The sequence below is a fragment of the Myodes glareolus genome, chromosome 1 (genome assembly GCF_982192425.1).
Source record: "Myodes glareolus chromosome 1, mMyoGla1.1, whole genome shotgun sequence".
In the NCBI taxonomy this organism is placed as follows: Eukaryota; Metazoa; Chordata; class Mammalia; order Rodentia; family Cricetidae; genus Myodes; species Myodes glareolus.
In genome coordinates this window covers 90706742-90727660 of record NC_142026.1, presented here as the reverse complement: position 1 = coordinate 90727660, position 20919 = coordinate 90706742, and the positions used below count along the sequence as shown (strand labels likewise).

Sequence of the window (20919 nt, the reverse complement as noted above, 5' to 3'; positions counted from 1 at the left end):
GAGTGGAGCCACGAAGAGGCTGCCCCCTCCTCCCTCCAGCACGCTGCAACTGATGCAGAAGTTAGGGCCACATGTACCTGCTAAGAGTTGCAGTGGCAAAAGAGAGATGCCGCACCTTGTTCTTGACATCCAGGGATACTGGGATGCTTCTGCAGAACACACACACCTGTGACTGTTTGCCAGTAGAAACCAGAGTGGCAGAAACAAGACTGGCACTCTCTTGGTTTTCTAAGCTCACAGGAGTACATCCATTGTTGACCCTCAGCACAACGCTCACAGCAATGCTGGCGGGCACAGTCACAACAGAGACTCCACGTCACCAGTCAGATTCTTCACTTACAGAGTTTAAAAGAAATACTTTAAAACCTGCATGGCTTTTAGAAAAAAAACCTTTTGAAACATAAGCAATGTTATCTATCATGAGCTCAGAGTTGTGTCTTTTTCCTCTGAATGCCTTTAATATCAGCCTTCTGCCACCCATCACATTATTTTGTTTTGCTGGTGACCTTGTCTGACCCGTACATGGAATTTATTTTCCCAATTAGACAGACCTTGAATGGAGAAATCAAATCCTGCTTCCCTCTTTTGACCCCTAGCACAGGTCCTCACATATGGCAGCCAGCTGGCTTGTTTATAGAGGAAACTCCATGGGACTCCTCTTCCTTCTGTGTCAGATAAGAAATTGAGGCAGAGGGAAGAGATCATAAGTTGGTATGGTCCCCAGTTTGTAACGTCTGTCTCCCTAAACTTTGCCTTTGTAATGAAAATAAAAATTTGCTGCAAACGTATTCCCTTGCAGGGACCAGCTCTATCATCCACCACCTAATGGAGCTGGAGAACCTGAGGCATCCTTGGAACATCCTGCAGAGCTGAAACCACAGGGTCCCCAGGCTCCATCCCCAGCTGCTGTGCCTAGACCCCCTAGCAACCCCCTAGCCCGGGGAACTCTAAAAACCAGCAATTTGCCAGAGGAATTACGTAAGTTGTTTGCAACGTGGTTTCTTCTTGTCAGGTTTTATGTTTTGAGAGTTTGGCTTAGTCACTCATCCATAATCTCAGTCATATTTACATATACAGCAAAATTAACCTTTTCCTTGTTTTTTTTTTTTTAAAAAAAAAAACCCAGCTATTTTTTAATGTTTTTAATGATCCTAACCTCACAAGTAATGCTCCCAAACTGCTTCCCCCGGGATTTTCTTTAACACATAGAAAACAACAAACACCCCCTCCCATATTTCTTTGCTCTTCTAAATGATGCTTTTCAGGGATGTGCCCCCGGGCAGATGGATTGGGTGCTCGTGTGGCCCTGGGTAGATGGATTGGATACTCATGAGGCACTGGGTAGAAACCTAGTGCCTCGCCGTAAATTATCAGTAGCTATCAAGAACAAGGTCACTTTCTGTAGGAGTGAGCAGTCTTATTTAGAAAAAGGAAAAAAAAATCTCACATTTCTGTACTGCTTCACACCCCAATGCAAACTAAGCCTTTTAGTTCAGGAAATATTCTGTACAGTGTCAGGTGATGATTCATTTTCCACATTCTGCTGCTAGATCCAGAAATGTTGAAATATTATCAAAATGTTCCGAGAGTAAGGCCAGCTAGGATTCTTAGTTCCAGAAATCTTAAGAAATCAGTCACTACTTATAAATTATTTTGCTAGAGAGGCTCACTCTGTCCAGATCTGGGACACTCATAACCCCACTGGAGACCTTTGCTTTGCTAATTGCTTCTGTTGAGTCTCTCTATTCCTAGTCCCTTTCAGCTCCAAAGACTCCTATGACAGAGAACCCCACGGTTTTCAGGCAAAAAATTTGAATCTTCAAAATCTTATACACTTTATTCAGAAAACTGCCTGATTGGACAGACATGGTCTTAAATGGTGTATGGTCCCAATATTCTGTCTGTCTTATACTCTAAGAAAGGGGTCCTAAGATTAGCTCATATGTAGGTAACACAGGATCACATGCTGCCCGTATGCCTAGCTGCATGGTTACCCCCACCATCATACCCTGCGCACACTTCCATTTGAGAAGAGTCTAAGCACAGGTGAATGCATACAGACTCATCTTCTGCATCTTCCTTCTTTATCCATTGCCTCAGGGTTTTCTGAGACTTAACTGATTCATTCTAGACTAAAAGGCAACATGTACAGATTATCTGTCTACCACATTAAACTGCTGGCCAAGTCATTTCCCCAATGCTTTGGCCTGAGAAAACAGCGGTTCTGGCTGAGTAGGGTGAGCTTGTCAGAACAGTTCTGTCTATGGCTCGGTGCTGGCTTGGGAAGGAAAAGGAAGCCTGTGATGCTGGACTGCCCTGCGGCAGTGTCTCCCCTTTAAACGCTGAAGTTGTACTCATGTTTCTGATCTGGGCATCGGTCTGCTCCTACTTCCTGACCTCTCTCCAAAAAGGAGCCGGCTGGGGGAGGGCACGGAAATGCTTTCTCAGTCACCCCCTACTTGGTCTTGTCAGACAAGAGTTCAGGGCAGCAGAGAGCATCATGAGATCAAAAGCAGACGCTGCTGGGTGGCCCCTCAGCAAGCCTTAGCTTCTTAGCCTGCTGTGAGAGCATTTTCCTTGGGCACAGGGCCAAGTGCGTCTCCAAGAAGCAAGGCAGTGGCCTGAGCTGAAAGGACTCGCAGGCTGTGGGTGGCAGACTTTTTAACATCTCTTGTGGTGTTCCAGAAGACCTCTGCGGTGGCCTCAGCCTGCCAGGACTCTCCTCGGTCCCTGATGTCTTCTGTTCATTCTGAATGGCATGCACTGTCCTGGACAGGCCCCAGCCCTGGTCACAGAGGTCAGACATAAGCCCTCAGATCACCGTCCAACACAAGGGGCAGCGCAAATCACTTACAGGTTCTGTGTACAACAGGATAACTTGATTAGCTTCAACATTTCTGAAATTTCTCTCTTAGGCAAAGTCTTTATCACTTATTCTATGGACACAGCCATGGAAGTCATGAAATTTGTGGAATTTTTGTTGGTGAATGGCTTCCAAACTGCAGTAAGTATTTTATTCAAAGAGAAAACTGAACAGTTCGATTGGACACAGTAGTGATGATGATGATAATAATAATAAAGTATGAATAGGTGATTTTTTTTATTTATGTGATCATGAACTAAATGCTTATGGAACTGTAAAATTGCTTTCTGGGTACCTAGTTATTTATTTGGTGCTGGGAGTCAAGCCCAGGGCCTCACTCACACTAGACAAGTATTCTACCACATTTTAAACCACCCAAAGTCTCCAGCACTTTTCCTCCAAAATGTCCATAATAGTGCTAATTCCAACCATTGGTCCTGCTGGTTCTAGCTGAAGGAAGGCCTGGCTTTTGCTACACTCTCTGCCTTTGCCCTTTCTCACCAGCCATACCCACCAATGTGCCTCCTGTGGTCCAGGAAGCTGCAAGCTCAGCAAGGTAGTATTTTTGTTTTTCTGTTTTTTTGTTTTTTTTTTTTTTAAACCAAACCAGACCTCTGCTCTGTACTAGATTTTGAGGTCTGAAGTAGAACCCTGGGCCCCCACTGCACACAGCTGCCCTTGGAGAGAAGTTTCTGGACAGGGAAGACATGCTCTAGTCTCCGTCTAGGAGAGATGGCCCTGCTTCACCCCTGTAGGTCCATTGTGATCTGGGGCCCAAAATTCTCAAGAACATAATCTTTCTGTCTCCCTGTCAATCCCTGAAACAACACAGCTTAAAGCCATGTACATTCTTCCTTAGGATAAACAAAATACCACAGGTTGCGACTCAGAGGACTGGCTTTCCTCAAACATTAAGAGTACTTCCTTCCCAGAAGCCTCTCCTAGGCATTCAGCAGCAGTGCATTCCAGAGGGCAGTGAGGATCAGAGACCTGCAGATACTGGAAGCTAAAGAGGAACACTTACAAATTAAAGAGGAAGGAGTGACTTAGTGTTGTTCAGTAGTTTTTATTTGAATTTTTTTCCCTAGAATACTCCCCAAGAATAGAAGTGCCTATTTTTTTAAGATGCCTACAATTTATGTAATTCAACTTCACAACTCTATAGATTAACATTTTGCTTTCTCATTTTCAGACAAAGACAGTGCTGGGGCAACTGTGATATAAAAAATCAAATTGTGAGACCCGAGGCAACATATAAGACCATACTTTTCTCTTTTCCAAATATAAACATACAGATTGACTGCCTCTGGAGAACAGCCAGGACGTTAACCTTAGCCGAGCCCCTGTGCAGGGCAGTTGAGGGGATTTAAATGTGCACTTACCCTTAGCCTGTGAAAGCCTGTGCTTGTGAGCAGCTACGGGTCACAATCGATACATCGGGACCCTCTCAGTGAAATCAAACAATGAGTAATTTAAGGAGAGTTTAATTAAAAAAAGAAAAGCCAGCATAAAGGTTTAGGTAGGTTTTAGGAAATCTTAGGGAAGAGTGTCATGCCCTGCCACTAGCAGGACACAGTCATTAACAGGACACTAATGGAGCCTGGGACCTGAAGACGGTGGCTGTGTAAGTCAGCCGTAAGACACTCTAGATAGGGTACTTAGACAGAAGCTCATTTTCAACAGTGCTGGAGGCTGGAAGGCCAAGAGCATGGCTGAAACAAGGCCGGTTCCATCTGAGATCATCCCCCTTGACCTGAGAGGGTCATCCTCTCTCTGTTCTCACATGGCCCCTCTCCTGTGTATGCACAGATCTGTGTACTAATGCTTTCTTCTTCCATAAACACCAATCCTGTGGGAGTGGGGCTCACCCAGCCCCTCATTTTTTCCTGAGTTATCTTCTCAGAGGCCCTATCTCCAAATCCAGTCACATTATGAGGTAATAACAAAGTTTCAAAATATTAATTTTTATTTTATTTTTTGAGATAGGATCTCATTTTATAGCCCAAGCTGACAATCCCCACTATGTCAGCCTCCTTACCAGTGTAAGTCACCACCTCCAGGTGACATGCATTTTAGGGACATAATTAGCTCCTAACAGCAGCAGTGTGTAAAACTTGTCATACGGTCGCAGTGGACTACGATGGCCATCTAGAGAGGTGGACACTGCCCAGAATGTCTGTCTCTGTAGCAGGGAACAACTTCTGTACCAGATAGTAATGGCCATTTATAGCACGTTAACATCATGTCTGGCATTACACTGTGTGTCTTTTCTGTGTTGCTATTAAATCCTCATAGCCAGCAGAGCCAGGAGTAGAACCCAGGCTGCCCATTCGCAGTGTGAAATGGAAATGGATTTCTGGCTCCACTACATATTGGTGCAGGCTTTGGCCAGAACAGACATTATTATCTTGGGTTTTGTTTCCACTTTTTCAGACATTTTTCAGTGTAGACCTGATTAGTTACAAACTCTCAAATTCCTACTTCACCTCCCTGAATTCTGGAATAGCAGGCACATGGACGTTAACACATAAATCAAGCTGAGCTTGGTGATGCATTTTTAGTTCCAGCACTCCCGAGGCAGACACAGGTAGATCTCTGGGAGTTCAAGGCCAGCCTGATCTAGCAAGTTCCAGGCCAGCTAGAACAACAGTGAGACCCTGTCTTTAAAAAAAATCATTCAAAGGAAAGCTATTCCATTTTTAAAATGCTGTCAGTAAAGGAATACATCCCAAGTTTGTATGATATACTCTATAGGTGTGATAGTTAAGCAAACACATAATTTATTTCTATGGGGAACTTAGAAGCAGGATGGAAGATGAAGTCATAAATGAGATACTGAGTAAATGAAGGAATATTATAATGTGTTTGCTATTAGTGGTCAAATGGGTGAGAGCCGGGTGATGTGAAGGGGAAGTCACTGTGACTCACAGAGCAGAGGAGCGTATGCTGTGCAGGTAGGGTGCGGGGGGAACGAATGTGGGGATGAAGTAGACAGGGCATGTCGGGAGACAGCAGCTGGCTCGGGATGCTTGATAACCAGTGAGACTTGGTCAGCTCTAAATAGCAAGGTAACACCAGGATCATTACTACGGCTGCAGTGAGGCTAACTAAAGAACCTTCCCCAAAGACCTTCTGATAGCACCTATATTATATGTTCCCTCCTCTGATCAGGGAGCATGTACATGGAACACACACACACACACACAGAGGAGAGAGAGACGTAGACCAATAAGAGACAGATTAGATAGGAGAGAGAGACTGAGATTTGGGCCTTCTATAAAACAAATGATTTGATTTTTTTGTACTTCTAATACCTAAAGGAGTATTACATAATAATAATAATAATCTGTGTCTTATCAGAGTTCTCCTTGACTTTCATCCTTAGCCCCCCTCCCTACCAGCTCAGCAATTGTTTTTGTGACTGCTCTTTGGATTTCTACAGTCCTTCTGAAACGTGTAACTGAAGCTGGACATAGTACTCTACTCATGACCCGACTCGCACAGTCCATACACCACAGCTGTGTCTCGGCATCTGCACAACTACAGATGCACTAAAGTTTCAGAATCTGCCTACAATTTTTCAAATTAGATACATAACTGTACTATTTCTGCCTTCCTGGCTTATATCCAATTTAGTGATATACTGTGTCCTTCAGATTTTTGACCATATAATTATAATAGCTGCAGACACAATTTGATATGAACCACTATATCCTAATTATGGATATTATAAACTTAAATGTCTGCGGACGGTGAAATAAGGTGTATGTCATGAAACTTGTGTCTCATTTTTGGACTCATGCATTCCTCTCCCTATACAGAGCCCGAGTTAGGGTTGCAGATGTGTACAGCTTCTTGTGGTTGCTCGAGCTCTGCATCCAGGGAACGCTCTCATTAAGAACTCTTCCTCTCATCCTTTTTCTTGTAGATTGACTTATTTGAGGATAGAATCCGGGGTATTGACATTATTAAATGGATGGAGCGCTACCTTCGAGATGTAAGTATATTCCTAAATTCTGAGGATGTGTGCTGCTGAGAAAAACAGTTAGCATGGGAAGCTATTTCACAAGGAAAAACCCTGATACTCTCCCAAAGTCCGAGCCTGAGGAAGTCTGACAAAGCCTCTCTTGTTGGAAGCTATGCAAAGACTTGGAAAGGAAGGATGGGGTCACCCTCCTGGACACGCAGAGGCAGGAAATAACGGTCAAACCAGACGCAGGTGGTTGATAACAATCAGTGCAAACAATTTCTAGACCAGAATTGGAAAGGAGGAAATGAAGGTGCGGGGGCGAGGGGTGGGGGCAGAATCCAGTTGAATTTGGGGCCTTTCCAAGTGTTTGTAGGCCTGGGCTAAAGGTTTCTGGGCAGACTCGCAAGCTAAGCAGCATGGCACCCCAGGGCACCCCAGTTGCAGCCTTGTGATTCGTGTTCCACAGACAGGATCTATACTAGCCACTGGGACACCTTGTGCTTTAACAAGATAGAAATTGATTGCTGCCAGCATGTCCAGGGCCTGGTGCTTCTTTGGGCAGGAGTGGGTGGGGGTGGGAGCCTCAGCAGGCTGGGTTTTGCTTTCCTTTTGTCTGCAGCCTGGTGTTTGCTTTGTGCTGAAGGGTCTGCTCCTACTGACTGTGCTAATGTGCACGGGGAAAGCAGGGCAGTGGAGGAGCAGAGTGACTGACAGCTCACATCAGGCTGTGGGGAGGAAGGGTACTTTTCTGCACGGTGCCAGTGCCTCTCTGCCTCCATGCAGATTCAGTGATTTAGGCTTTCACTAGCCCTTTATTAGTGAGGGTTGTGGAAGACGGAGACTTCCTCTCAGAGCCTCTGCTCTGTGTTTGTAGGGTTCTGGGCATGGAGGCAATGGGAGGGAGTGCAGATGACTGCATGCCCGGGTGGGGGCTGGTGCCTTTGCTTTCAGAGAGAGAGGGACTGGCCCTGTATCCGCCAGCAGGTCAGGGACCGCTTATGGTCCTGCTGGCCACTTTCCAGCTGGTCTTCACCAAATGAACCACACTTCCCACTTCCATAAACATGCTTTTCTCCTTCTCATTAACAGAAGACAGTGATGATAATTGTAGCAATCAGCCCCAAATACAAACAGGATGTGGAAGGCGCTGAGCCGCAGCTGGACGACGATGAGCACGGCTTACATACTAAGTACATTCACCGAATGGTGAGCGGTGAGACCACGGTGCCTGGCTGCCCTCTGCAGCAGGCCCTTCTCCGGGGACGATACTTTTCACTCACGGTGGCAGGATGTTAGGTGGAGACTCTCTGGCCTTCCATGTCAGGAGACGTTATTGGTGATGGCTCTGTATACTGTGAGACCCACTGAGAAACACTACTCTCTGTGTAGTTACTAAGAGATATCAGTCAAGGTGCTAGAATGTAGGGCTTTGTTTGCTTGGCTGTGAAATCTGAGGACGGAAGAGTGAGTGGTGGGGTGGGCAGGTGGCTGTAGCTGTTGCAGTCTGTCCCTTGTTTTTTCAGAGACATAAGGAGCAAGTAGGAAGGACAGCTCTGTCATATCATAAAAGCCTAGGTCACGTTAGTTTCCTAAGTGCAGGCTATATGACCATGGCCCAAGTACTTGAATATCGCTCTCCTGCAACCCTATTCATAACATGGATCACTAGTATGCACAATTCTGTGAAGATAAATGAAGAAATGTTTGAAGTTATGGTACACAGAAAATAGTTAACTAAAGTAATTGTTCTTAGTTTGTGATAGGTGGGAAACATTCTACTGCCACACATGTACTATGGGGCCTGGTTAAACCATGGGAAAATTTAGGAGGAATCAAACTTGCTCAGCATCTGAGAAAATACCATTCACCTTTAGAACTAGCTGATTTATGGCCTAGCTGTCTTCTTGTCCTTTGTGGGTTTCGAGAGACTGTGGAGACCATTTCTGTTTAGCTAGAAGGCAGACTAAATCTGTAATCTTCAAACTATCCTGTGAGATCCCTAGTGGGTGTATGTCTAAGGGGGGGACTCGCCCTGAGACTCCCAACTCAGGAGTCAGGCTTGTTTATTTACCAAGGATCCTGAAATTTGAGAAAGAGTCAGGAAATCACTAGACTTGAACTCATAAGCCCAACTTCAGTTCTTAGCCTGCTTGAGGACATGGGACAATGGATTACTGGAAGTGACCCCGATGCAAGGACTAAGCAGCACAGGGCAGGAAGCAGCCAGCACTCTCAGGACACCTTTACCTCAGAGGAAGTCAAGTTAAATGCCATCCACCGTGTAGTCCAGAGCATTCCAAGAGGGCAGGGTGGAAGCAGCATCCTCATCACTGGGTCTCTAAGGTCTCCATCACCTCCTCCACCAAATATAAACCACTTGTTGAGTTCACAACCCAAAGCAGAAGCTAAGGCAAGATGGCAAGAGTCAAGGGTCAGGCCAAGGGTCTGGAGCTAAGTCTGGTTCCTGTCCAGTTTTACCTTGTGCTAGTCTGTGGTCAGGATTCTGAAAAATAGCACTCCTAGAAACAAACTGATCTATAAAGGTCATGACCGATTCTGGGTGCTGCTGTCCCTTAGCTGTCTGTATCGTGTCTGCACAGCCCCCAAACACTGACACTCCATCCACATCTCTAAGAACCTGCCTGTCCCAGAAGCCAGCAGCTGGTATTTGGGAAGGACTCCAGGTCCCTACCAGTTCCTGGGAAAACCTGCTTAGTTGTGCTGGTGTATGGCAAGAACAGTCATACACACAGCTCAATCCGAGCTTGGGTGACTGTGCCAGCTATGACCATGTGGTCTCCAAATTTGGTTTCTTGGCCTAATGTCCTAGGCTCTTTCCCATCTCAGGAGGGACTGGATGTGCCATCAGATATAGGAGGATTTTCCTCTCCCTGAGCTGACTTCCTGGCCTCCTCCAGACACTAATGAGTAGTTACATCACAGACCAGATAACTTTATTACAAAGCCAGCATCTGAGAGAAAATAAAAACACACTACTGAAGGCTAGTCCTTGACACCCTGGGGAACGTAGGGTACACACCAAATAGTACATAGTGCCCTTGAAGTCAGAAATGAAAGCCAGTTCTACTTGTAACTTAACAGATGTGGCGCCCTCCCCCGCAGGTGCTTACTTTGCCATGGCGTGGTTAGTAGTACTTAAGCTGCATGGTGCTCTGGTCAGTGTAGCGTACGCTTTCCGCGTTGTGGTCTGTGTTTTGAAGGGAGATGGCTCTGAGAACATCCCTGTGCAGGTCTGTGTTGTGCATGTCCGTGAGAGTGGGTGTGGGGGAGAGGGATGTCTACATTTCCACATTCACTTTCTTCCTTTATTTCCACACACAATGACGGCTTCACAGTTATAAAAATCAATCGGAAGATGAAATTGTTCAGGATACATAACTCCTTGTTCTCCTTGTCATCAGATGGTTGAACGCTCTGTGCCAGTCTTGGATTTGGAAGATTTTAACTCCCCTGATATTGAAAATTCTGATTTTGATAGAGTTCTTGTAGCTAAATCCTCTTAGGTGACCAGAGTGTGAAACTTGATTGATCTGGGGAGGGAACCTCAGACATGACAGAATGGGCTCTTCTTGGCTGATTTCCTAGCCCCCTCTGCCAGGCCCATCTGTGCTCCAGAAGAGGTGGGTTTCCAGATGGTTCCAGTCATGCTAACATACCTCCTCATCCAGGCGCTCATGCTCTCTTTCCTGGCCTTCTCCCCACTTTCCTTTACCTGAGCAGAATCTTCATTATGCCCAGGGGTCCCTCCCTTGTTACTGTCTCCACTCCCCGAGGCAGAGCAGGAAGCCCCACCCTGTGCTTCCACAGCAGTTGTTCACACTCTGCACACTGTCCTCTGCTTGTCAATTTTCTTTCCTGCTTGCTCACTAGGTTGCTAACTCTGGGAGGATTACCCAAATTGTATCAGAGGTACTCTGCTAAACAGGCTCTCAGAAACAAACAAAAATTAATAATAATAATGATAAAAATCCTAGCACTTTATTTCCATATTATGAATTTATAAATACCCCCAAACTTGGCCATTGAAAGCTAATAATATAAAGTTATTGATTACAGAATTGGAGAGACACATAGTCTGCTCTCATGAACTGAGGTGGCCCAGCCCCTGCACACTCCTAATCCTTAAAACCCAAAGTCAGCACTCAGGAGGCTGACACAGGACTTCTGTGAGTTCAAAGCCAAGCTGAGCCACACAGTGAGTTCCAGGCTAGTCTCTGCTACACTGGAGACCCTAACCCAAAGAAACTCAACCAACAAATCAACAAAAAAATTCAAGATTCCAGGGCTGGAGAGATGGCTCAGAGGTTAAGAGCAATGATTGCTCTTCCAAAGGATCCTGAGCTCAATTCCCAGCACCCACATGGTGGCTCACAACTGTCTATGATTGATATAGTGCCCTCTTCTGACATGCAGGTGTACATGCAGGCATATACTGCATACATAATCAATCAATCAATCTTTAAAAAAAATTCAAGGTCCTGGCCAGAATAGAACTTACATTTTTTATTTATTTACTTACTGTATGTGTATGCATGTGCATGTGTCACTAAACGGAGTGGAACTTGCAGGAGTCAGTTCTCTTCTTCTGCCATGTGAGTGCCAGGGGTAGAACTTAGGTTGTTAGGCATGCGGCAAGCACCTATACCTGCACCTGCTAAGCCAGCTTTCTGGTCCCTAGAATGTGATTTTTAACAGGCCTTCAAGAAGTGGTGGTATTACTCAGGGTTCTCTCGAGGAACAGCAATTACAGAATATATATGTTTGTGTACGTGCACACACATATAATATATGGAGAAAGGGGGGTATTTATTAGAATGGTTTAAAGGCTCTAGTCTGGCTGTCTACCCATGGTAGACAGTAATTTAGTAGTTACTGCTTGATGTCTCAGCTGATCTTCAGTATACAGCGGAATCTGGAAGTAGACCCTAATCCAGTGCAGGAATAGAGGTGCTGGGGGAGTGAAAGCAAACAGGCAACGAGAGATGCTTTCTTCTTCCATTTATATAGGCTTCCAGTAGATGTGGCCCAGATTAGAGGTGGGTCTTCCCCTTTAAAGAGATCTAGATTAAAAGTGTGTCTTCCCATCTCAAAGATCCATATTAGAAATGGATCTTCCCACTTCAAATGATTTAATTAAGCAAAACTCCCTCACAGCTGTGCCCAGCCAGTTTTGATTTAATTCCAGATGTAGTCAAGTTGACAACCAAGAATAGCCACAATAGTGTTCCATACAAGAAAAGTGGTATAGTATGTAATGGGGAGAGCTTAAGAACATAAGTAATATGGCACTCAGATCAACAACCCAGAAGAATAAACTGTCATGTGGGCTGGAAGTATTGTTGACACATCAACTTCTCATCTTTGTTCCTAGATTACTTAATCTTCACATTTGTTTGATTTTAGATGCAGATCGAGTTCATAAATCAAGGAAGCATGAATTTCAGATTCATCCCTGTGCTCTTTCCAAATGCCAAGAAGGTAAACAAACAACAAGATCCTCAAATAATTCTTTTTTTTTTTCCAATTCTGGTTTGAGGACTACCTGGGATTTTAGACTGAAAATCTTGTCAACTCTTTGACAGCCTTCAGAGAGAACAGAATCACTAGAAAAATCAGCAAGTTGTGCACTGGGCTTACAGTAGGAATAGGAAAGGCCTGCAAGTCTGGCAGGATCAAGGCTGTTCTGGATGTTCAGTCCGTGAACAAAAAGGATGGTTTATGCTTAATTATTTTTCTATTGCTGTGATAAAATACCATGTGCAAAGCAACATACAGAAGGAAGGGTTGGTTTTGGATTCGTGGTTCTAGAGGGCTAAGATCCATCACCATCCTGACAGGTTAGTGTGGCAGCAGGCAAGCATGATGTTTAGAGCAGGAAGCTGAGAGCTGACATCTCACATCCCCAGTGACAAACAGGAAGCAAAGAGAGCATGGCTTTTGAAACCCCAAAAGCCCATTTCAAGTGACATACTTCCTCTAGCCAGGCCACACCTCCAAACAGCAGCATCAGCTGGGGATCAGGTATTCAAATGCCCAGGAATAAGAGGGTATTATCATTTGGTGTTTCTTCCCTCTCATCCTAGAACCAAAGTATGGAGACTCTGCTTTCTGCCCCACATTAGTATTCTGCTGCACACAGTTCAGTAGAGTACCAGCACTCTAAGTGGACCTTGCTGGGATTCACATGAGGGTTTTGATCACATTCCAAAGGGTATGCTGACAGCTTTAGAGATGTAAGTCAAGCCACTAGAGAACATTTTCCAGGCCTGGCAAACAGAAGACAGCAAGTAAGTAAACAGTTTGAGACTCAGACCAGAGCACTTTGAACTTAGATGCAGCCTCATTCTGGAAGATTCCTAGATGTCAGGACTGCATTGAAACCTCTGTTCCACAGTAGGGAAGCAATCTATGTGAACGGGACACACAAGATTGGGCAGTGCACAGAGCATAAGAAAGGACCCCTCATCCTCCCTGGCCCTAACTTGTCTGGAGAATAAATGCAGTCACCAACTGGCAAATCTCTTTACTGGTCTCCCCATTTCCTCTGAGACCCTATACTAAGTCACCTTTCACTTTGCCAGCAAAGAACTTCAATCTATATCTCTAGTTTCAAAATTCTGTGATGTTTCCTACTGACTTGAAGACATTGACTACCTTTCTTAGTATGACCCTTGAGGCTCTTTGAAATTGGACTGTGTCCACTTACTCATTTTCCTTTCTTCTTACCTGGTGCCTCTGCTCTGGTCATAAGGGGTCATGTCAGCAAACCTCACTCATCTTCTCTCTGTCTAGGTGTCTTCACCCTCTCTTCCCTCTCCCTATAATGCCCTTTCCTAGCTTGTTGGGCTAATGAACTCTTGCCTGTCCTTGTATCCTTGCGACCGCTCCAGCATTTGAGGTTCTCCTCTCCTTCATGCCTGTGAAAGGCATTTTCCCATTTCTGAGAGCACTTAATTACAGTACTTTAATCAATGGGCACTGGTAATAATTACTCAGAATGACTGGCGCATGCTGATACGTATATATAATTTCTAGTTGGGGTTACTATTGCTTTTAAATTTCACTTGACAGTCTCTTTATTGTCAGAGGTTGGGACATTGGCATACTTCATCTAGAAAAGAGTTTATATTGATTTTTGCTTCCATGTGGGATTTTTGCTCATCAAGACAGTTACTGTGCCTTTTCATTGGATACCTTCTGCTCTCAACATTGAGTCCTGGTTCTGAACTCATGCTACAATCCTCAAAGCAGCACACCATAAAATGAAAACCAGAGGCCTGACAGTGGTCTGCTGGCCTTCTCTGATACAGCCCCCTTGAATTCTGGCCCTCTTCATCTACTCAGTGTCATTTGTTCTGATTTTGCCGCTGTGCTCTTGTTGCTTGTGAAGATGCTCGCAGTTTCCATTGCTGTGAAACTTTCCCTAAGCACCCTCTTAAAAGCTGCAGCCATTTCCCGTCTACACCAGCGTCCCCTGGCCTTTCAGCGGCGCTGTTGAGCTTATTGTTGCTTCTCCCCACCAGAATACGTGACCCACGAGGTCGGTCCTGAGGGTGGTCCTGAGGGGACCTGGCACTGACCTGTGGAACCCCAGCCTCATGTTCTGAGATCTGCTCTGCTTCTTTCACTTCAGGCCAGGCCTCAGGCTGGAGTGAAAGATTCATGAATTATATTACGCCCACAACCCTGGCATCCTTCCCCCAAAGCCAAATGGGAATTCACATCATTCGGTATGACCTCTGTCCTACCCCTTTCATGTGGAGGTGGTGAAAAGCACGCTGACATGCAAAGGGCAGGTAGCCTGGGAGACTGACAGAAAAAGCTGTGCACATGTGGTTTCCATAATGAGATACACAGCTTGCACCCGAAGCCAAAAGTGCTCTGCGTGTTAAACCCTCCAAAAGCAAAACAGCAGCTCCCAAGACAGCCTGGTGGGAACGCCTATGAAGGGCAAGCCAGACTGTTCAGAACTGAGCCCTGGATCTGGAATCCAGGCTTCTCTCCTGTGACCTTTGCTCCTGTCCTCTCTTCCACAGGAGCACGTGCCCACCTGGCTCCAGAACACTCATGTTTACAGCTGGCCCAAGAATAAGAAAAACATTCTGCTGCGGCTGCTCCGAGAGGAAGAGTACGTGGCTCCTCCCCGCGGTCCTCTGCCCACCCTTCAGGTGGTACCCCTGTGACCCAGCCGCCTTCAGCTCAGTGTGGCCCTGTTCTCACAGCATTCTTCTAGCTGAGGCCGCTTGGTGGCACTCAGGCCTTCTTTCAGTGTCTTCTAGGGGGATTCAGGCCCCAGAACACCACTTCTGCAGAATTCTCTGCCTCCCAATACTTTGGCTGCTCTGTATTTCCTGTCTTTTAAAAAACACACAAGGTGCCCATGTGCTCCGGAGCTGAGTTGTCCCTTCTTCCAGTACTTTTAGTGAGGGGACACCATAGGTGACAGCAGCAAACACCTACGACCACAAGAACTCTCCCATCACTTCAGCTGCTTTTATGAGTTGGCCAGATGCTGTGTCCTTAGACCAGTCTGATTCATGTCCAAATAATAAAATGATTACTCTTTGTAAGAATGTGTTTCATTTATCTGAATGAAGTCAGGCATATTAATTTATATTGGAATGGGCAGGTGTGGGACAGCAACAGAACTACTTAGATATAGTATTAGATAAATGTGATAGAGTTCTCTGTATTAAAGGATTAAAGTCACAGAGTTAAAAAAAAAAAAGGTTTACTCTTACAGTTGAGGTTTTTTTTTTTAACAGAACAACCCTGATTGTAAACAGTGTGACTGGGCAGGGAGTGTGGCTCAGTGGTAGAACACTTGCTGAACATGTAGGAGAGGTCCAGGATTGAACTCCCAGCATTGCAAGAAGAGAAAAAGGGTTGGTGATGGTGACGTGAGCCTTTAATCCCAGCACTTGGGAGGCAGTGGCAGATGGATCTCTGTGCGTTCGAGAACAGTCTGATCTACAGAGGGAGTTCCAGGACAGCCAGGGATACACAGAGAAACCTTGCTTCTAAAAACCAAATAAACGAGAGAGAGAGAGAGAGAGAGAGAGAGAGAGAGAGAGAGAGAGAGAGAGAGAGGGAGAGAGAGAGAGAGAGGGGGGGGAGAGGGAGAGAGAGAGAGGGAGAGAGAGAGAGAGAGAGAGAGGACAGAGATGGGGGGGTGGTCCTGACCATTTAGTTAAAAAAAAATCTTGAGTCTATGCATGAAGAGGGATGTGTCACACAGGCCAGAGTTGTGGTCTAAAAATTCTAATCTTTGTCCTAAGCCTAAGCACCTGTGATTAAGCAAGTTTTTTTCACTTTTCTGAGACCTGGGATATTCATAAAATCATATGGACCAAGGGATTTCTAATGAACCTAGAAAGTATGCAATCTGGGACCTAAATTCTAAATTTTCTTTGGAGAAGTAATCAGGTATTTATTTTTTACAATTACATCTCCCAGGGAATAAATTTAATTTTAACTTTTTATTTATGTTTTATTTTTTGGAGAAAGGGTCTCACTATGTAGTTCTGACTGGGCCAGAACTCACTGTGTAGAATAGGAGTCTTGAACTTACATCGGTCTTCCTTTCTTGGCCCTCTAAGTGCTAGGATTATAGGTGTGCACCAACATGCCTGGTGTAGTAGTTACTATTCTATTGCTGTGAGGAGATGTCATGACCAAGACTGTGTTGAAAAGGAAGTATTTAACTGGGGGCTTGCTTACAGTTTCAGAGGATGAGTCCATGATTATCATGGCAGAGAGTGTGGCAGCAGGCAGACAGAAATGGTGCTGATGTAGTAGCTAGGACCTTACATCTTACCCACAAGATGGAGGCTGAGAGGGAGGGAGACTGGGCCTGGCATAGTCAAATCCCACCTGCAGTGACACACCTCCTCCAACAAGGCCACTGTAGATGGAGGCTGCTTGTTCACTTCTCAGCCACCTAGACCCAAAATAATCACACAGAAACTATATTATTTGCAATACTGTTTGGCCAATAGCTTAAGTGTATTTCTAGCTAGCTCTTATATTCTAAACTAACCCAACTCCATTAATCTGTGCATCACCACAAGGTCGTGGCCTACAGGTAAAGTTCCAATGGGCTCCAGCAGGGGCATCTTTCTCCTTTGGCAGCTACATGGCTTCTCTTTTACTCCGCCTTCTTTCCTCCTCTATATGTTTGGAATTCCCACCTTATTCTAATATGATAAGCCACTGGCCAAAACAGCTTTATTTACAACAAAAGCAATACATATATAGAAGGACTTCCCACACCAGGCCACACCTCCTAATCCTTTCTAAACAGTTCACCAACTGAGAACCAGATATTAAAATTTGGAGTCATTCTAATTCAAACCACCACACCGGGCTAGATTTTCTTTTTTAAATTAAAATTTAACCAGTTTTTAAAAACCAGAAAATTAATTGATTCATATTAACAAAAAAATACCTTAATGGGTTTTGCTGATTATTTAGAAAAGAGTCTTACTGTGTAGTTTAGGCTGCCCTACAACTGCTTAGGCCAGATTGGCCTGTAATTTGTAGTCCTGCTACCTCTACTCTCTGAGTGTTGGGACTATAAACATGCATCAATGTATCTGACAAAACTGCTCCTCCCAGACCCCAGGGCTGAAGAGTGAATCTAGGACCCTGGGTATGCTTTAATATAAGCCAAATCCCAGCTCTCGGGCACATTGTTTCAAGAGATATTTTCTTTTTTTTTTAAATGTCTTTATTTTTAAATGAAATCAATAATTTGGGCTTATTTGGTTTCCAAGGAAATGACATATAGCCATTGATAAAATGTATGTGTGTGTGTGCGCGCACACATTTGTGTGATCTAAATAAGCTGTTGCACAAGGAAAGAATAGATTAATAAGAAGATGCTTGGGTGGTGAGAGCTATTGCTTCCTTTCTCTGCCTAATCAGGTAAACAAGTTTCAACTTTGCTCTGAGATAGTTATCCTCCAAATGTCATTATAGAGAAAGACAAATACTCTTTAACTACAAAAAAGAAAACTTGCTAATGAATCACAAAGACTACAATCTGACCTACTTTATGTCTACATGTGCACGGAGTAAATACTTTAAAAAAATAAAAAATAGCATAATTTAAGTGCTCATCTGTATGACTTTATGGCAATAATAATTACTTCAATGGCATTTTAAATCTAATAGAATTTTTTTGTTTGGCCAACTCTGAATTTCTGGAAAACATTCCAAACACCAACTTCAAGTCTTTTTTCTCTTTTCATTGTTTTGGTTTGAGGTGAGCCCATTATTGAGGATTCAACATCTGCAGAAACAGCCCAGCAATTATTTCTTTGAAATGTTTCCAGCTTGCAAAGATTTAGTAATGTAATGTTATTAGCCCTCCTCCCCCTTCAGAGACTCCCAGAGCATTCAGCCACGAGTTCCTTCTATTCTTCCTGTCTCAGGTGGTTAAGGTCCCTGATGTGCAACAAACAGTCCTTACAGTGTTACAATTGGTAGCAAAACAAGCAAAATGCAAGCCAGCCAACAGCCAAACAAATACCAAAATATGTGTGTGTGTGTGTGTGTGTGTGTGTGAGAGAGAGAGAGAGAGAGAGAGAGAGAGAGAGAGAGAGAGAGAGCTCATGCTGTACTCAACAAGAGAGACAACTTGGTTCTGAAGTGTCTACAAAATATGACCGCCACCAGCAAAGGAATTTTTTGAATTACTTTAAAACACTGATACTCAGCACCTGGTTTACTTAAACATTATCCTGGTCCTTGTATCTATTTGTTGGTAATTTGAGGGTAGAAATAGGATAGGTCTGACTTGCTAAAAATCACTTTGTAGCCTCATGACTTTAGTCATACAGAAGTTAACTTGGGGAATGTACTGGGTATAGAGTTAGATTATGTCCTGATATTTAGTGACTAGTTTTAATTTCAGTGTCTGACTTCCTGTCAGTTTAACTTCTATACAGTTCAAAAATGTCTCACTACGGGGCTACCTTCAAAGTAAAAACCTGGCTTTTCCTCAGCTCAGCGCTCAGAAAAACCATTGCTGTACTCTCTTCCTTCTTTCCCAGTAAACAAACCACCCCTTAAAGACTTGAGTTTTTCTGAGTCATCTCAACAGGACATGAAAGTTCTCCACTTTGGACTTTCCATCCTTATTCTCGGATGTTTGGCAGAAAACATTTTTCCTAACCCAGTCACTTCATCAACCACCGCAGCCACTTTGCCAAACCCACTTTGTCACCAGCACCTTTGCCAAATGGACTGCAAAGTTCTATGACCATTGAAATGACCCAGAAAGAGTCTTTCAAACCAGAGGATCTCTCTGCTTCTCTTTAACATGCTGAGAAGAATCTGTGAGAGCCTCTCCTAGCAGCAGATGAAACGAGAAGGTAGGTTACGCTGTGGGAAGATACCACAAAGAAGTCACACCTCTCAGCACAGAGAACCTTGTGCTGTCTCAGCACAAATAGTTCTATATGAGATAACTCAACAACAAACAAAAAGCAAGAAAGAATAAGAGCAAAACTGACATTTTCAAGTAATTTATTTCTGTCATGGAATTTTTAGTCTGAAAGGGACCCTGTGACTTTGTTTTCTGTAGGAAGGGAGCAGGACTCAAAGAAGCTGATTTGCTCAAGGTCACTCCAGGGCTACAGCCCAGGTGATAAAGCTTCAAGGCTGTGAGCCTATGGAACTTCCTGGGTTTTACTGGGAGACTCCTGACCCAGTTCCTCCCTGAAGTAAACATAGCCTCCTGAACACAGGAGGCCTGAGGGAAGATTACCTCCATCCCCTGGTGGCTGGGAAGAGTAAATGATTATGCTACTGCTTGCACTGGGAGAGTCTCTTCAGGGAATTAATTACTGCTGTGATGATATGGATAGAGCTTTATGTTGAAGTGGTTTGGCATATTTATTTGGTAGTGATTTTATGTGAACCCTAAGCCAACTTAAAAATCCTCAATACCTTCCAGAAGCTTAAAGACAAAACATCTGCAATCAGATCAATGTCTTTTAAAGGTGAGGGCGTGCACATGTGTGTGCTTGTATGTGTGTGTGTTTTAAACTTCAAAACATCAATAGTTTTTAAAAACTGTTTTGTTTTTTTTCTTTAAACGCTGTGAAACTCCTCTTTCTTGAGCCCTACTCATGCCACAGAGGTGGTGCTGGAAGACTTCAGCTGCTTAGGAGGTTGGGAGGGTTGGACTCACTGCAGGGACAGTGCAGTTCAGCACGAGGGCTAAAACAGCACGAATGGATCCACTCAGTGCAGCTATTCTGAGAGACCTGCATCTAAGCAGGGCAGCAAGGTCCTAATTTCACACCAACTCTTTCATTTTTTTCTTGAAGAAAGCTTTTAGACTTAGAACTTTAGAAGGCATGGAGAGAGGTGGATAGCTTTATATAGACTACCACGTGTGACTGAGTATCTGCCTCAAGCCAAGCAGGTGGGACCTGCAAAAGGAATGGTCAGTGTAGCTGACTTCTGTATTTACCTTCTCAGGGGACTTTTGCATGTGGGCCTAGGTCACATTTATTCAGATGGTTTAGGAAGTGTTGAGACTTTGCCAAACAATGAGAAGCATGGGCTGGTGGAGCTGGGCAAAAGTGACCAAGTTCTAGGCCTGCTCACTCTGTTCTACTTCTTGGGAGGCATAATCACAGCCCCCTGATCTCCTACGGTTTGTAAGCTAAAACCACCAGGGCATATCTTTCTTGTCCCATGCCTGACCTCCCTTTGCTCCCTTCACCAGGAAGGTGCTGATGGAAGAAGGCAGCTGTGGGATGGGGGCAGGAGGGAGAAGGTGAGTGTGAGAGGACTCCTGCCTGATGGATCCCATTAGGCTTAGTGTGCAGAGCGCGTGGCGATGAAGTAGCTGCTCTGGTATGCATCCAAGCTGCTGTTCTATTTTTACTCTCTCCTGCATGCTTCTTAGCCTAGAGTTGTTTGCCTGGGCACCTGGATCAGCAGCAAAACATGGAACTGAGCCACTCAGTAAAGCAGGGAGGAAGGAGGCCATTGATGCAGGCTTTGTTGCTGCTGACAGGGAGGAGAGACCTGGAATGTTAATGAGGAT

General features: G+C 44.5%; 2 protein-coding genes across 3 annotated transcripts in view; one reads left to right on the top strand and one right to left on the bottom strand.

The window, feature by feature from the left end:
• Positions 1-15427, top strand: part of Traf3ip2 (TRAF3 interacting protein 2) — a 42607-nt gene extending 27180 nt beyond the window's left edge. Inside the window, exons 4-9 of one of the 2 annotated variants that reach the window (XM_085690488.2) lie at positions 800-978; positions 2916-3004; positions 6792-6860; positions 7923-8046; positions 12258-12332; positions 14891-15427. In XM_085690488.2, the coding sequence (XP_085546614.1) occupies positions 800-978; positions 2916-3004; positions 6792-6860; positions 7923-8046; positions 12258-12332; positions 14891-14946 (592 nt within the window). In that variant the 3' untranslated portion in view covers positions 14947-15427. The remainder of the gene's footprint in view (positions 1-799; positions 979-2915; positions 3005-6791; positions 6861-7922; positions 8047-12257; positions 12333-14890) is intronic. The other variant, XM_048425022.3, reaches the window with a different exon arrangement.
• Positions 1-20919, bottom strand: part of LOC125394293 (uncharacterized) — a 114513-nt gene that overhangs the window by 18192 nt on the left and 75402 nt on the right. The window lies entirely within an intron of this gene.